This window comes from Aquarana catesbeiana, linkage group LG11 (assembly GCF_042186555.1).
Source record: "Aquarana catesbeiana isolate 2022-GZ linkage group LG11, ASM4218655v1, whole genome shotgun sequence".
Classification (NCBI taxonomy): Eukaryota; Metazoa; Chordata; class Amphibia; order Anura; family Ranidae; genus Aquarana; species Aquarana catesbeiana.
In genome coordinates, this window is record NC_133334.1 from 101,805,667 (window position 1) to 101,824,446 (window position 18,780).

Here is an 18,780-nt window from a genome sequence, read left to right on the forward strand (position 1 = left end):
GCCTCATAAGAGGGGGGTACTGTCATGGTTATGCAATAGAGTTTTCTCTGTCAGCTTACCTGTCTCCATATGTTCATCTCTGAAGACCAGCTCCCTCTCACCTGACTGGTTTTATAACCTCTTCTCTAAGCATGGCCCCACCCCAGGCCCTATCAGAGAACACTATATTAACCTGTGCACTGCAAGCCAGCAGTGCTGATCAACCATTGTGTGTTAGCCTCTGTGTGTACTTGCTGTGTTTCCTACGTCTGATTCCTGTTACCGACTTTGGCCTGTTCTCGACTCTCCCTGTTTGCTTGTTACCCTGACCTTTGGCCTGTTATGTTTATCCTTGTCTGCTAGTCGCCCTGACCTTTGGCTACCCCTTACTTCCCTGTCATTCTAGCCTGCTGCCTCCTTCCTCTTATCCTGTAGTCTACGGTGAGCGTGAGCTGTGAGATCCTGGGGGCCGCGACCTGGAGCCAGACTGCAGCGCAGTCCATCCTCACCACTAGAGGCTTTGGTGAACACCCGCTGGCTCTTAGACTCCGCGCCCTGGGGAATCGATGCTCTAGCTCCCACTGGGATCCATGTTAGTTATGCTGTAGACCTGCTTCCTGAACCACCCCGAGTTCCATCTGCAGCAGTCAGCCTTAGGGTCCACTATCATAGCGGTGCACTCCTGACCCCAACGGGGTGCATCTGTCACCTGGATACAGGATACTTGACAACATGAGACCTGTGTCTTTAGCCTATTTACCAACACAATCACTAACTACTCCCTGTGTGAGCATTGGAAAAAAGAGAACCCCATAGTCACTAAGGCTCCCAAGCCAGCAGAAGGTATCACCATATATCCTGGCAATTACACATGTTATGGAAAGTACCATGGAGCGGGAAAGCCCCTTGGAAATTTCACCGAAGGTTACTGTGAGTCTTATGCCCCGTACACACGGTCGGATTTTCCGACGGAAAATGTGTGATAGGACCTTGTTGTTGGAAATTCCGACCGTGTGTAGGCTCCATCACACATTTTCCATCGGATTTTCCGACACACAAAGTTTGAGAGCAGGATATAAAATTTTCCGACAACAAAATCCGTTGTCAGAAATTCCGATCGTGTGTACACAAATCCGACGGACAAAGTGCCACGCATGCTCAGAATAAATAAAGAGATGAAAGCTATTGGCCACTGCCCCGTTTATAGTCCCGACGTACGTGTTTTACGTCACCGCGTTTAGAACAATCAGATTTTCCGACAACTTTGTGTGACCGTGTGTATGCAAGACAAGTTTGAGCCAACATCCGTCGGAAAAAATCCTAGGATTTTGTTGTCGGAATGTCCGAACAAAGTCCGACCGTGTGTACGGGGCATAACAGTGAGGTGTCTGCAGATCTAGCGCAAAATCAAGTTCAGTCCTTAGGGGATGTGTACTGGATCTGTGGAGGCATGAAAATTAGAAGTAGAATGACAGGACAGTGGACAGGAGAATGTGCAATGGCTAAAGCCATAATGCCCCTGCATATTCTCTCACAAGACCCAGAGCTAGAAGTCCAACCCCAAACCCAAACCAAACAAAAGACGCAGGAGTGCCCCAGCAGGAATTTTTGACCCTCATGTATACATAGATGCCATAGGGGTCCCAAGGGGGTCCCAGATGAGTTAAAAGCAAGAGACCAAGTAGCAGCAGTTTTGAGTCACTGATTCCCATTATCACTGTAAACAAGAATGTAGACTGGATAAATTACATCTACTACAACCAACAAAGGTTTGTTAATTACACCAGAGATGCACTCCGAGGTTTAGCCGAACAACTAATAGCCACTTCACATATGACCTTCCAAAACCGTATGACTTTAGACATGGTCCTAGCTGAAAAGGGAGGTGTGTGTGAGATGTTACCTGAAATGAGTACATGCTGTACTTATATCCCAGATAACACAGGCCCAAATAGTAAAGTGACTTTAGCCATCCAGAAGCTTGAGGATTTGTCTAAAGAATTAAAGAAGAATTCAGGGCTCTCCAATTGGAATAGCCATTATGATAATTATATATAATAGATAATAACTAATGCGCAAAAACCACAATGAGAAATAAAATGGACAAGGAGACGCCAACATAAATGGTATACTCACATAACCTTACTCAACATATTATAAAAATATATGTGGCGCTACCTCAGTCTCAACGTAAAAGAATATTACTAAGTCTGCCCAAAGCTAAAGTGAACACAGACAGGTAAGGCTCAGTGTAGGAATGTGTAACATATAAAGTGCAAAGTGAAACACAAAAAATATTTTTTCAATCTCACACCAAGTATAATGGAAAATCCAACCTCACGTGGCAAGGTGTAATAAATAAACCAAATATGATGTCTCAGGAAATATCCAATCAATCAATAATAAGCATCTGACATAAATAAAACCACCAAAAACTTAAAGGGTACTAATAGCATTAATGTTCACAGGCGTGCAGTTCACAGATGTAATAAAGCAATGCGACTTCCCACAATTTAACAAAGTGCAGTGTGCGTGATCAAGAATAATAACCGAGGAACCATACTTCACAGGTGCAACTTCCAAGCAAAAAATAAATTGCAACATGAAATGTGCATATAGCTAAAATTAATTAATTTCACAAATTTGCGATTCACAGATGCAATAATAAATGCGACTGACAGAATGTATCATTTCTAAGAAAGTGCAGTGTGCATATAATAATAATAATATTGAAATTCATACAAAATGTAATGTGCATAATATTCAGAATTCCACAAGCATGCAATTCACACATGTGATAATTAAATACAACAAAAATATGTAATTTTCTAACAAAGTGCAATGTGCATGATGAATAAATAAATAATATTCAGTGAGGATTATAATGAATAAACTATCCAATTGACTGTGAATTCATATCTCAAAATGAGGTGATATAGAAATAAAAATATTCAGGTACAGTCCAGACACATATAAGTGGACTTCTAATAACGCTCAAAATGTGAAAAGACAAATATCTTCTAAAGATGAAAAGAGTGCTGGTGCAGTAATAGAAACAAACGTCTATAAATGATTCATCCAATCCTGTTCCAAAGTGCGATGTGCGGTGACCGCGGTGGCAGTTTCCCCCAGCCTCTCACCTGTAGTGGCGGCCCCCAGATGGGGCGAGTCACGCTTATACCCACAGGTGGGTAGGGATATCAGCACTGGAATGGCTCCCCAGACAAGGACTCCCAATCTAGATACCAGCAAAAATAAATATAGATACCAGCAAAAATAAATATAGATAAATATAGATAAAATAGATATAGATAAATAGATACCATGTAAAAATAAATTTTAATATACCGATAGGGATGGTATCCCTTTGATAAAGTCACGTAGTGTGACGCAACGCATCAGAGAAGGAGGAGCCAGGTGCCGTCGCTTCCTAGGGTACGGCCGAACCCGGAAGCTTTTTATCTCTGCTGCTGATTGCTGCAAAATTATATGTAAGTGACGATATCGATATATTAAAATTTATTTTTACATACTATACTAGGGAGCCCATTTTTCTTCTTTTTCACATCCATCTGAGAATACCGACCAAGTGAGGGTGAAAACCATTCCGTCCTACTCCAGTCCCACTCCCATGGGAGCTGGTATCTAGATTGGGAGTCCTATTCTGGGGAGCCGTTCCAGTGCTGATATCCCTACCCACCTGTGGGTATAAGCGTGACTCGGCCCATCTGGGGGCCGCCACTACAGGTGAGAGGCTGGGGGAAACTGCCACCGCGCTCACCGCACATCGCACTTTGTGGGAAGTCGCATTGCTTTATTACATCTGTGAACTACACGCCTGTGAACATTAATGCTATTAGTACCCTTTAAGTTTTTGGTAGTTTTATTTATGTCAGATGCTTATTATTGATTGAGTGGAAACTTACTGAGACATCATATATGATTTATTTATTACACCTTGCCACGTGAGGTTGTTTTTTCCATTATACTTGGTGTGAGTTTGAAAAAATATTTTTTGTGTTTCACTTTGCACTTTATATGTTACACATTCCTACACTGAGCCTTACCTGTCTGTGTTCACTTTAGTTTTGGGCGTACTTAGTAATATTCTTTTACGTTGAGACTGAGGTAGCGCCACATATATTTTTATCACATTCTGATAATTCTAGTTACCCTAGCTGTCATGGTCTGCCATGTTCTTCCCTGCTTGTGAACCAGGAAATACCAGATGATGATGAGGATTATGTAAGACTTGATGATGATTATGTGTTACACTCTGTTACAGTCATCCTCCCCCGAGATGCAAAACCGTAGGGCTATAGGGACAGATAGCACCTGGCCACACTCCTCCAGCTGTATCGAGGGGGTAGTGAACTAGTCCCTGCTCTTTCTCTACATACGGCTTAAAAGAGTTGCAGAGGGGGATGGGCTGGGTGTAGGACTTGTTACTATGAGGGACATTTTGAAATAGACAGCTTCAAGGGGGGACTGTAATGGATGTGATCATGGTGAACTGTCTATTCCAACACCTGCTTTATATACCTAACATATATAAACTCAGCTTCCAAGCTTATTAAGCCTTAAGACATTTACAGATATTCTGCAAAGCTCAAAGCTTGCTTAGGAACTGGACTGACTGCAAAGAGTTAATCAAAAAGTTTGTGTCTTCTTCCCAGAATACATTCAGAATCTAACAGCATAACACAATGGAGCAAGAGAATGCTGCAAGAACAATTATTCACTTCTGCAAATGTGCATCAGCTGAAAGCCAAAATTTTGTCACATATTTTTATTTTTATATTTGTGGTTTGTATGCGCCAGTCTTATTGACGTATCTCAATCTTCAATGGAATTGTACAAAAGTCTTGAGAAGCGGAAATAATAAACAGAAAGTAATTTGACTCTGAACCAAGCTGTTTCAGTGTGAGCTTACTTGAAGCATGCATGCTTTTGTATTCAACAATCCGATCGGGGGTAGATATAATAATATTGGAACTTTTGTTCTGAATCCAAAACAAGCCTCTATGAATAATTGAACTGAAAATTAAAGAATGAAAGGGGCAGGTCAGGGAAAGAAAAGCTGGGGAGGAAAGGACTAACTTTTAAAAAATTGAACAAACATTTAAAAAAAAAAAAAGGATTTATACCAAAATTCTACTGGTGCATGGCCAGCTTAAGACCTCTGTGACTGACGCCGCCCCTCCTCCTTTTCTACCATAAGCAGCCTTCTTGGTTCATTTCAAGAAGCAGTATGTATTTTAGTATAGTATTTTTTAAATATTTTCTCAAAATTCCTATTTGCAATAAATATGCACAAAAATACTTTGTACATAAACCACTAATAAAAACTTCCATGCTGTCTGAGCCACATTTCACTTTTTTCAGAAATCCTGAAAAGGCTGCAATTCTGAACTTACCTGTTGTTGGAGAAGTAGGAACAGTTGTTGGGGTCACTGTGGTGCTCGATAGAGTAGATGTGGACGTTGTACATTCAGTTGTAGTAATTGTAGTTGTAGGCTTTGTTGTAGTAGTTGTAGGTGGTGTAGTTGTTGCAGTAGTTGTAGGTGGTGATGTAGTTGTAGGTGGTGTAGTTGTTGTAGTAGTTGCAGGTGGTGTAGTTGTTGTTGTTCGAGTTGTAGTGGGTGGCTTGGGGGTTGATTCACACCACTCAGGTAATTCAGGTACACAGCAGTATACTCTAATCTGATAATTGTAGCACACTGGTGGCATGGATCCAGCCTGGTCTTTGTTGTTACACACAAGGCCTGTGGAGACATCACAGGTCACTTTCTGCCCCAGCTCTTCCAGTGGAATACCAGGGAATCTGTCTTGTCTGCAGGAAATATCCTCTGGCTTCTCACATATGTCAAAACCAGCATTTCTGATGTTCTCATAAGTCTCATAATCCCCTCCATTTGGCTCATATTTCGGGTAACTGACATCAAACCATTCTGACCATGTGCAGTTCACATAACAGTCTGAAACACAAATCATATTTATGTAATAACAGTTGTGTCTGTACTGTACATTACTGAACATTGTAGATCATGTAACTTCTGCATAAACTGGCCTATGTCATATATGATTTTTAGTGAGCAGACAGGTCATTTGTTTTTTTATTAACTCTGTGACTCGTTTGTCCCTAAAATACTCAGTAGGTCCCATATCATTTCATTTACATTTCTTCCAGTCTTTCCACACACCATAAATTCATACAAAAAGGAGAAATGGTTAATAGCAAATAAATTATCCACACCAACTCTGTAAAACAATTTTATCACCACAGACAAGTGTAGTCATAGGAATACTAGAACTATGTTTAGTGATTCTGTTTTAAGATTTATTCCTGTTTTTCATGCCTTCTTTTTTCTGTGTTGACTCCTCGTACAAACAATGATATGTAGTTTATACAGTATATAGTACCTCTTTTTCTATTTGATGAAATAAAGAATTTCCATAAGGCTCCATGCACACTATAATTAAAAATAAATGACAGAAAAATGCTGGATGTAAAAATGTTCATAATACCTTTTTGTGGCAGCTTTCAGCTTTGTTTCTGTTAGCAAATCACTGCCACAAATACAAAAAATATATATTTTTTTTCCCATCAAAACTGAAAGCTTCAAAAACACTTCTAGACTAAAATAGTATGCATGGACACATAGAATAACACTATTTGCTTATAGAAGCAGAAAAAAAATACTCAAAAGCTGTTGCTAGGAGCATTTTTTAAGCAAGTGTGCACAGAGCCTAAAAGGTGCACAATTTAACTACTAAAATTGTGATGGTACACTAATCTTTTCATCCAATTCCTAAATTATCTCATTTGTTCTTTTGAAAACACAGTATAAAGGAAAAGGTAAATGTTTAAATAAAACCTTTCCAATATTTATAGCATACTTTATCTTAGGCCGGGTTCACATATAGGCGGCCGCAGGTTCTTGCCTGGGGTCCAGTGCGTGTCTGTTCACCAGTTCAAATGTGATTTAGGTCCTAAATTTGCACTTGAAACACGCACAGGACCCTTCTGCAATTTGGACCACGGCTGCCCTGGACCTGTGTGAACTGGCTCCATTGAGAACTGATAAATAGAAAAATAGAAAGAAATGGGCTTTGAAGGCATGTATAAGATATTATAACAATTTTTAATAATTCACATATAGACTACATATACAATACACATTGACTAGAACACATAAAGTAGAAAATACAACAAAAAGGAACCATTGATCAAACCCAAGAGATTAGGTGCCACTTGTATGCTTCCTGTGGGGCTTGTACTACTGAACACCCATAAGACCTCCACTAGGGTAGGGCGTCCACTAATAGGTTGTTAATGGTCCTAATGGATTAAAATTTGCACAACATGTTTCACGATTTAGAATTATCGCTTCTTCAGGAGCTCTGTATCATTGATTAAAGAGATAAGTTTACAATTAGAAAACAAATATTCAAACATGAACAGTGTTTCAATGCTTGACCATATACGCATATAGTGTAAACACACAAAACTTGGTGTTTAGATCATGATTGACCAACATCAAACCTCTCCAGATGGATGGGAGAGGGTGACCACAAAGAACAGACAATAACCCCTATACCGAACAGGGTCTCAAAATGCAGATAATTTATACGGCCTTCATAGATGCCCTGATTGATAAGCAAACATATGAATTTCTGAATATAAATTATAAAATTCCTAAAGCGCTGAAGTGGACTAAAAAGATTTTTTGTAAAAATAGTGAAAAAATACAATAGTGAAAAAATACAATAGTGAAACAATGTATTAAAAGGTAATACAGCTGCAATCAATTAGTGACACCCCACAGTTTGTTATAAAATAAAATGAATAACGTGATGCGCTTGTGTTATCTATTGGTTAATATACTGCCTCTAGTGCCTATTTTGTACTTCTAAAGTAAGTGAAACATTGTGTGAAACTTTTTGTTAAATAGTAGCTTGTGTTTAAATAATACACCTTAACAGTTGCATAGACACATATAAAAGATATGTTCAGGAGATACTGTGTTTCAAGCCTTTTTCTAATTATACACTCCCAAAACCTTCAGCCAGTGAGTGCTAATGGAAATTTCTACTATATGAGGCATATAATTTTGTAATCAAAGTCAAATCATAGTAATTAATCCACCAAATTGTATTGGAATGATACCTCCTCCTCTGATAAGCCCAGGCTTAGTGAGTCTGTGTCAGCGGTGGAGCGGCTTGTCTGTAATCAGCCGTATTGGTATTGGTCTTCCCCCATATAGAAGATAAAATTGTGAAGAAACACCATTGCGCAGATATCAGCCAAATTTTAGATGACATAAAAAACTACTTGTTGCCACTCACATGGAATAGGGGCTATGCCCAACTCATGGCAACCTTTGGTGACGCTACATGTGGCGTCTCCAGCTATGTCCACGCATTGATTCATGGGGCGGACTCTGGACTATTTTGCCATTCGGTGCGCGCGTACCCCTTGGTGCATGTGTGGTGTCTAGCGGCCGTCCGAGTTGACGTCGGGCGTGTGCTGACCTCACTCGGACGGGTTGCATATAAGAGCGAGGTGGGACCTCCGATCCCCAGGTGTTCTGAGGGACGGAGGAGCCCAGGATCTCCTCGCTAAGGCTTATCACCAGCAAACAGTGGACAGTGCTCTATTCAGGTACCTTGTCTTTTCTCTTTCTGAGGCATATTGCTGCAACAACATATATTAGGACTCCCCCAAAATCAATCTTGGCTGTTGTCCATCCTTGCATTATGTGTGGACAGTTACTATGCCCACAGGTGCCGGATGGACACTTTTCATTTATTTATTTTTGTTCTTGTGTCTGTTTGGCCCCTCTTAAATTTGTATTGATTGAATCCGTCCTATCTGGATATGCTATTCAGTGGACTGCTTCCTTTGTACTGCTGGCTGTATCGTACATATGGACATGAGATGCACTTTTGCCTATTTGACTGTGTACCAGAAGCACCTTAAATATGGATTATCTGTGATGTAGTAATTGTAGTAATTTTAGTACCGCGCATTTAATTCATGAATTAGGAACTATACCTATATGTCTTTTAATACAGTACTTTCAAGCAAGTTAAATAAAATCAAATCAAATAAAATATGGTAAATTCTGACATGAATTTATGTAATTGAATTTTTCCAGCTATAGGGATACTATCTATAAACTACAATCATGGCCAATGGCCAATATATATATATATATATATATATATATATATATATATATATATATATATATATATATATATATATATTTTTTTTTTTTTTTTAAAGATAATACAGTCGCTACGAACGGCCCACATTAGTGCCCATAGGCAGCTGTGGATATATATATATATATATATATATATATATATATATATATATATATATATATATATATATATATATATATTCTTTCGCAGCAAAATGTAAGTATCGGCGTGCCTCTTTTGTAGTTTTGCCCCTTTAAAAACAATGTACAAGCATGTCCAGCCCAATACGCATATATTTTTCTTATATATAATTTTTAGTTACCTGATGCACCCCCATACCACAGTTATCTGCATTTTGAGGCCCTGTTCGGTATAGGGGGTCATTCTCTGTTCTTTATGGTCTCCCTCTCCCATCCATCTGGAGAGGTTCAATGTTGGTTCGTAGTTTGTTGGTTTGTTTGCATCTAAACACCAAGTTTGGTGAGTTCACACTATATGCGTATATGATCAAGCATTGATGCACTGTTCATGTTTTGAATATTTGTTTTCTAATTGTAAACTTATCTCTTTAAGTAATGATACAGAGCTCCTGAAGAAGCGATAATACTAAATCGCGAAACATGTTGAGAAAATTTTAATCTATAAGGACCATGAACAACCTATTAGTGGACGCCTTACCCTAGTGGAGGTCTTATTGGTGCTCAGTAATACAAGCCCCAAAGGAAGCATACAAGTGGCACCTAATCTCTTGGGTTTGTTCAATGGTTCCTTTTTTGTTGTATTTTCTACTTTATGTGTTCTAATCAATGTGCATTGTATATGTAGTCTATATGTGAATTATTAAAAATTGTTATAATATTTTATACGTGCCTTCAAAGTCCATTTCTTTCTATTTTTCAATTTATTACTACTAGGATGTGGCACATTTTATCTACGGTGTTTTGATTGCCACCCCGGGGCACTGCAATCAATCTCTTTTTCCATTGAGAACCGGTCACACTCACCTATCATGCAAATTGGAATGCTGGGGAAACCCACATCCAATTCACATATATGTGAACCCAACCTTAGACCTGAGTCTCTGTGCTTCTCTATGCAATTAAAACAGATCATGACTAAAGGGAGGGGCTAGCGGGATGTGGTGCCTAGCTTACTGGAAACATCATAGTGAATGTCAGTCTGGAGGAGTGTTCCTCCATTGCATTTAGGCCGCATGTAAATGCAGATTGCCCTCTATGATTAATAGAACTGAAAATTAAAGAATGAAAGGGGCAGGTCAGGGAAAAGAAAAGCTGGGGAGGAAAGGACTACCATTTAGAAAATGTAATAAACATTTAAAAAAGAAAAAAGGATTTAAACCAAAATTCTATACTGGAGCATGGCCAGCTTAAGACCTCTGTGACTGACCCCCCCCCCTTTTCTGCCATAAGCAGCCTTCTTGGTTCATTTCAAGAAGCAGTATGGCTTCCTATTGTCTCTACATACCATCTACATACAAGTCAGCAATAAGCAGCACCATTGGTACTTTGACCAGTACATGATGCCAGGAGGAAAACACGGAGTACAAGAGCTGCAGCACTTCCCCACTGGTCCTTTCTCTTGTGAAAGTGTAGATACAATAAACATACTGTTGTTTTTCCTGCCTGAAAGTCTATACAGTGATCACTGCAAGGAGAAAGCATACTTTGCAGTAACTGAAACATTTTATTAAATGTTTCCTTAAGTTTCCTATTTGCAATACATACGCACAAAAATACTTTGTACAGAAACCTCTAATAAAAACTTCCATGCTGTCTGAGCCACATTTCACTTTTTTCAGAAAATCCTGAAAAGGCTGCAATTCTGAACTTACTTGTTGTTGGAGAAGTAGGAACAGTTGTTGGGGTCACTGTGGTGCTCGATAGAGTAGATGTGGATGTTGTACTTTCAGTTGTAGTAATTGTAGTTGTAGGCCATATAGTAGTAGTTGTAGGTGGTGTAGTTGTTGCAGTAGTTGTAGGTGGTGATGTAGTTGTAGGTGGTGTAGTTGTTGTAGTAGTTGCAGGTGGTGTAGTTGTTGTTGTTCGAGTTGTAGTGGGTGGCTTGGGGGTTGATTCACACCACTCAGGTAATTCAGGTACACAGCAGTAGACTCTGATCTGATAATTGTAGCACACTGGTGGCATGGATCCAGCCTGGTCTTTGTTGTTACACACAAGGCCTGTGGAGACATCACAGGTCACTTTCTGCCCCAGCTCTTCCAGTGGAATACCAGGGAATCTGTCTTGTCTGCAGGAAATATCCTCTGGCTTCTCACATATGTCAAAACCAGCATTTCTGATGTTCTCATAAGTCTCATAATCCCCTCCATTTGGCTCATATTTCGGGTAACTGACATCAAACCATTCTGACCATGTGCAGTTCACATAACAGTCTGAAACACAAATCATATTTATGTAATAACAGTTGTGTCTGTACTGTACATTACTGAACATTGTAGATCATGTAACTTCTGCATAAACTGGCCTATGTCATATATGATTTTTAGTGAGCAGACAGGTCATTTGTTTTTTTATTAACTCTGTGACTCGTTTGTCCCTAAAATACTCAGTAGGTCCCATATCATTTCATTTACATTTCTTCCAGTCTTTCCACACACCATAAATTCATACAAAAAGGAGAAATGGTTAATAGCAAATAAATTATCCACACCAACTCTGTAAAACAATTTTATCACCACAGACAAGTGTAGTCATAGGAATACTAGAACTATGTTTAGTGATTCTGTTTTAAGATTTATTCCTGTTTTTCATGCCTTCTTTTTTCTGTGTTGACTCCTCGTACAAACAATGATATGTAGTTTATACAGTATATAGTACCTCTTTTTCTATTTGATGAAATAAAGAATTTCCATAAGGCTCCATGCACACTATAATTAAAAATAAATGACAGAAAAATGCTGGATGTAAAAATGTTCATAATACCTTTTTGTGGCAGCTTTCAGCTTTGTTTCTGTTAGCAAATCACTGCCACAAATACAAAAAATATATATTTTTTTTCCCATCAAAACTGAAAGCTTCAAAAACACTTCTAGACTAAAATAGTATGCATGGACACATAGAATAACACTATTTGCTTATAGAAGCAGAAAAAAAATACTCAAAAGCTGTTGCTAGGAGCATTTTTTAAGCAAGTGTGCACAGAGCCTAAAAGGTGCACAATTTAACTACTAAAATTGTGATGGTACACTAATCTTTTCATCCAATTCCTAAATTATCGCATTTGTTCTTTTGAAAACACAGTATAAAAGGAAAAGGTAAATGTTTAAATAAAACCTTTCCAATATTTATAGCATACTTTATCTTAGGCCGGGTTCACATATAGGCGGCCGCAGGTTCTTGCCTGGGGTCCAGTGCGTGTCTGTTCACCAGTTCAAATGTGATTTAGGTCCTAAATTTGCACTTGAAACACGCACAGGACCCTTCTGCAATTTGGACCACGGCTGCCCTGGACCTGTGTGAACTGGCTCCATTGAGAACTGATAAATAGAAAAATAGAAAGAAATGGGCTTTGAAGGCATGTATAAGATATTATAACAATTTTTAATAATTCACATATAGACTACATATACAATACACATTGACTAGAACACATAAAGTAGAAAATACAACAAAAAGGAACCATTGATCAAACCCAAGAGATTAGGTGCCACTTGTATGCTTCCTGTGGGGCTTGTACTACTGAACACCCATAAGACCTCCACTAGGGTAGGGCGTCCACTAATAGGTTGTTAATGGTCCTAATGGATTAAAATTTGCACAACATGTTTCACGATTTAGAATTATCGCTTCTTCAGGAGCTCTGTATCATTGATTAAAGAGATAAGTTTACAATTAGAAAACAAATATTCAAACATGAACAGTGTTTCAATGCTTGACCATATACGCATATAGTGTAAACACACAAAACTTGGTGTTTAGATCATGATTGACCAACATCAAACCTCTCCAGATGGATGGGAGAGGGTGACCACAAAGAACAGACAATAACCCCTATACCGAACAGGGTCTCAAAATGCAGATAATTTATACGGCCTTCATAGATGCCCTGATTGATAAGCAAACATATGAATTTCTGAATATAAATTATAAAATTCCTAAAGCGCTGAAGTGGACTAAAAAGATTTTTTGTAAAAATAGTGAAAAAATACAATAGTGAAAAAATACAATAGTGAAACAATGTATTAAAAGGTAATACAGCTGCAATCAATTAGTGACACCCCACAGTTTGTTATAAAATAAAATGAATAACGTGATGCGCTTGTGTTATCTATTGGTTAATATACTGCCTCTAGTGCCTATTTTGTACTTCTAAAGTAAGTGAAACATTGTGTGAAACTTTTTGTTAAATAGTAGCTTGTGTTTAAATAATACACCTTAACAGTTGCATAGACACATATAAAAGATATGTTCAGGAGATACTGTGTTTCGAGCCTTTTTCTAATTATACACTCCCAAAACCTTCAGCCAGTGAGTGCTAATGGAAATTTCTACTATATGAGGCATATAATTTTGTAATCAAAGTCAAATCATAGTAATTAATCCACCAAATTGTATTGGAATGATACCTCCTCCTCTGATAAGCCCAGGCTTAGTGAGTCTGTGTCAGCGGTGGAGCGGCTTGTCTGTAATCAGCCGTATTGGTATTGGTCTTCCCCCATATAGAAGATAAAATTGTGAAGAAACACCATTGCGCAGATATCAGCCAAATTTTAGATGACATAAAAAACTACTTGTTGCCACTCACATGGAATAGGGGCTATGCCCAACTCATGGCAACCTTTGGTGACGCTACATGTGGCGTCTCCAGCTATGTCCACGCATTGATTCATGGGGCGGACTCTGGACTATTTTGCCATTCGGTGCGCGCGTACCCCTTGGTGCATGTGTGGTGTCTAGCGGCCGTCCGAGTTGACGTCGGGCGTGTGCTGACCTCACTCGGACGGGTTGCATATAAGAGCGAGGTGGGACCTCTGATCCCCAGGTGTTCTGAGGGACGGAGGAGCCCAGGATCTCCTCGCTAAGGCTTATCACCAGCAAACAGTGGACAGTGCTCTATTCAGGTACCTTGTCTTTTCTCTTTCTGAGGCATATTGCTGCAACAACATATATTAGGACTCCCCCAAAATCAATCTTGGCTGTTGTCCATCCTTGCATTATGTGTGGACAGTTACTATGCCCACAGGTGCCGGATGGACACTTTTCATTTATTTATTTTTGTTCTTGTGTCTGTTTGGCCCCTCTTAAATTTGTATTGATTGAATCCGTCCTATCTGGATATGCTATTCAGTGGACTGCTTCCTTTGTACTGCTGGCTGTATCGTACATATGGACATGAGATGCACTTTTGCCTATTTGACTGTGTACCAGAAGCACCTTAAATATGGATTATCTGTGATGTAGTAATTGTAGTAATTTTAGTACCGCGCATTTAATTCATGAATTAGGAACTATACCTATGCCTACATGTCTTTTAATACAGTACTTTCAAGCAAGTTAAATAAAATCAAATCAAATAAAATATGGTAAATTCTGACATGAATTTATGTAATTGAATTTTTCCAGCTATAGGGATACTATCTATAAACTACAATCATGGCCAATATATATATATATATATATATATATATATATATATATATATATTTTTTTTTTTTTTTTTTAAAGATAATACAGTCGCTACGAACGGCCCACATTAGTGCCCATAGGCAGCTGTGGATATATATATATATATATATATATATATATATATATATATATATATATATATATATATTCTTTCGCAGCAAAATGTAAGTATCGGCGTGCCTCTTTTGTAGTTTTGCCCCTTTAAAAACAATGTACAAGCATGTCCAGCCCAATACGCATATATTTTTCTTATATATAATTTTTAGTTACCTGATGCACCCCCATACCACAGTTATCTGCATTTTGAGGCCCTGTTCGGTATAGGGGGTCATTCTCTGTTCTTTATGGTCGCCCTCTCCCATCCATCTGGAGAGGTTCAATGTTGGTTCGTAGTTTGTTGGTTTGTTTGCATCTAAACACCAAGTTTGGTGAGTTCACACTATATGCGTATATGATCAAGCATTGATGCACTGTTCATGTTTTGAATATTTGTTTTCTAATTGTAAACTTATCTCTTTAAGTAATGATACAGAGCTCCTGAAGAAGCGATAATACTAAATCGCGAAACATGTTGAGAAAATTTTAATCCATAAGGACCATGAACAACCTATTAGTGGACGCCTTACCCTAGTGGAGGTCTTATTGGTGCTCAGTAATACAAGCCCCAAAGGAAGCATACAAGTGGCACCTAATCTCTTGGGTTTGTTCAATGGTTCCTTTTTTGTTGTATTTTCTACTTTATGTGTTCTAATCAATGTGCATTGTATATGTAGTCTATATGTGAATTATTAAAAATTGTTATAATATTTTATACGTGCCTTCAAAGTCCATTTCTTTCTATTTTTCAATTTATTACTACTAGGATGTGGCACATTTTATCTACGGTGTTTTGATTGCCACCCCGGGGCACTGCAATCAATCTCTTTTTCCATTGAGAACCGGTCACACTCACCTATCATGCAAATTGGAATGCTGGGGAAACCCACATCCAATTCACATATATGTGAACCCAACCTTAGACCTGAGTCTCTGTGCTTCTCTATGCAATTAAAACAGATCATGACTAAAGGGAGGGGCTAGCGGGATGTGGTGCCTAGCTTACTGGAAACATCATAGTGAATGTCAGTCTGGAGGAGTGTTCCTCCATTGCATTTAGGCCGCATGTAAATGCAGATTGCCCTCTATGATTAATAGAACTGAAAATTAAAGAATGAAAGGGGCAGGTCAGGGAAAAGAAAAGCTGGGGAGGAAAGGACTACCATTTAGAAAATGTAATAAACATTTAAAAAAGAAAAAAGGATTTAAACCAAAATTCTATACTGGAGCATGGCCAGCTTAAGACCTCTGTGACTGACCCCCCCCCCTTTTCTGCCATAAGCAGCCTTCTTGGTTCATTTCAAGAAGCAGTATGGCTTCCTATTGTCTCTACATACCATCTACATACAAGTCAGCAATAAGGAGCACCATTGGTACTTTGACCAGTACATGATGCCAGGAGGAAAACACGGAGTACAAGAGCTGCAGCACTTCCCCACTGGTCCTTTCTCTTGTGAAAGTGTAGATACAATAAACATACTGTTGTTTTTCCTGCCTGAAAGTCTATACAGTGATCACTGCAAGGAGAAAGCATACTTTGCAGTAACTGAAACATTTTATTAAATGTTTCCTTAAGTTTCCTATTTGCAATACATACGCACAAAAATACTTTGTACAGAAACCTCTAATAAAAACTTCCATGCTGTCTGAGCCACATTTCACTTTTTTCAGAAATCCTGAAAAGGCTGCAATTCTGAACTTACTTGTTGTTGGAGAAGTAGGAACAGTTGTTGGGGTCACTGTGGTGCTCGATAGAGTAGATGTGGATGTTGTACTTTCAGTTGTAGTAATTGTAGTTGTAGGCCATGTAGTAGTAGTTGTAGGTGGTGTAGTTGTTGTAGTAGTTGTAGGTGGTGTATTTGTTGTAGGTGGAGATGTAGTTGTAGGTGGTGTAGTTGTTGTAGTAGGTGGTATAGTTGTTGTAGTAGTTGTAGGTGGTGTAGTTGTTGTTGTTTGAGTTGTAGTGGGTGGCTTGGGGGTTGATTTACACCACTCAGGTAACTCAGGTACACAGCAGTAGACTCTGATCTGATAATTGTAGCACACTGGTGGCATGGATCCAGCCTGGTCTTTGTTGTTACACACAAGGCCTGTGGAGACATCACATGTCACTTTCTGCCCCAGCTGTCCCAATGGTATATCTGGGAATCTGTCTTGTCTGCAGGAAATAGCCTCTGGCTTCTCACATATGTCCAAACCAGCATTTCTGATGTTCTCATAAGTCTCATAATCCCCTCCATTTGGTTCATATTTCGGGTAACTGACATCAAACCATTCTGACCATGTGCAGTTCACATAACAGTCTGAAACACAAATCATATTTATGTAATAACAGGGAGAGCTTCCTGCTGCAGCATGAGTAAAAAAAAAAAACACCCAGCACATTGCCCACAGTGCCATCTGTCCCCAGTGCCACCTGTCCCCAGTGCCACCTGTCATTGCCATCTGTCCCCAGTGCCACCCATCAATGCCAACTGTCCCCAGTGCCACCTATCAGTGCCACCTGTCCCCAATGCCACCTGTCCCCAGTGCCACCTGTCAGTGCCATCTGTTCCCAGTGCCACCTATCGGTCCCATCTGTCCCCAGTGCCACCTGTCTCCAGTGCCACCTGCCCCCCAGTGCCACCTGTCCCCAGTGCCACCTGTCCCCAGTGCCACATGCCATCTGTTATCAGTGTCACGTGTCATCAGTGCCACTTATCAGTGCCATCTGTCATCAGTGCCACCTGTCAGTGTCACGTGCCATCTGTCATCAGTGTTATGTGTCATCAGTGCCACATATCAATGCCATCTGTCATCAGTGTCACGTGTCATCAGTACCACGTATTAGTGCCGTCTGTCATCAGTGCCATGTATTAGTGCCATCTGTCATCAGTGCCACATATTAGTGGCATCTGTCATCAGTGTCACGTGTCTTCAGTGCCACGTTTTAGTGCCATCTGTCATCAGTGTCATGTGTCATCAGTGCCACGTATTAGTGCCATCTGTCATCAGTGGCACATCAGTGTCACGTGCCATCAGTGCCACGTATTAGTGCCATCTGTCATCGGTGCCACGTCAGTGTCACGTGTCATTGTCCTGGTGCTCCAGGGCCTTCAAAAGTGTAATAGGTAGCCAACAAGTTAGATGTGTAATTTATGCTCCTAGAACACATGATGGTGCTCTCTGCATGTTGGGCCTCTCTATGTGGCTAGGCTGTGGAAAAGTCTCACACATGTGGTATCGTAATAATAGGAGGAGTAGCAGAATGTATTTTGGGGCATCATTTGTGGTATACACATGCCATGTGAGAGAAATAACCTATTACAATGACAATTTTGTGGGAAAAAAATCTTAATTTTGCAAAGAATTGTGGGAAAAAATGACAACATCAAAAACCTCACCATGCCTCTTACTAAATACCTTGGAATGTCTACTTTCAAAAAAAGGGGTCATTTCGGGGGTATTTGTACTTTCCTGGCTTGTTCGGGTCGCAAGAAATGCTAGGAGCATTTTTTAAGCAAGTGTGCACGGAGCCTAATTTAACTACTAAAATTGTGATGGTACACTAATCTTTTCATCCAATTCCTAAATTATTGCATTTGTTCTTTTGAAAACATTGTATAAAGGAAAAGGTAAATGTTTAAATAAAACCTTTCCATTTTTTTAGCATACATTATCTTAGGCCAGGTTCACATATAGGCGGCTGCGAGTTCGTGCCTGAATTTTTGCCTGAATTGACACTTGAACTGGCCCCAAACACACACAGGACCCTTCTGCAATCAGGACCACGGCCGCCCCAGACCTGTGTGAACTGGCACTGTTGAGAACCACATCCAATTCACAT

The 18,780-nt window shown here is 39.4% G+C and overlaps 1 protein-coding gene across 1 annotated transcript in view; it reads right to left on the reverse strand.

The window, feature by feature from the left end:
• LOC141111717 (uncharacterized) overlaps positions 1-18,780 on the reverse strand; it is a 491,097-nt gene that overhangs the window by 204,209 nt on the left and 268,108 nt on the right. The window contains 4 exon segments of the mRNA XM_073603861.1: positions 5,419-5,957; positions 11,045-11,605; positions 14,023-14,040; positions 16,658-16,925. Coding sequence (XP_073459962.1) covers positions 5,419-5,957; positions 11,045-11,605; positions 14,023-14,040; positions 16,658-16,925 — 1,386 coding nt within the window.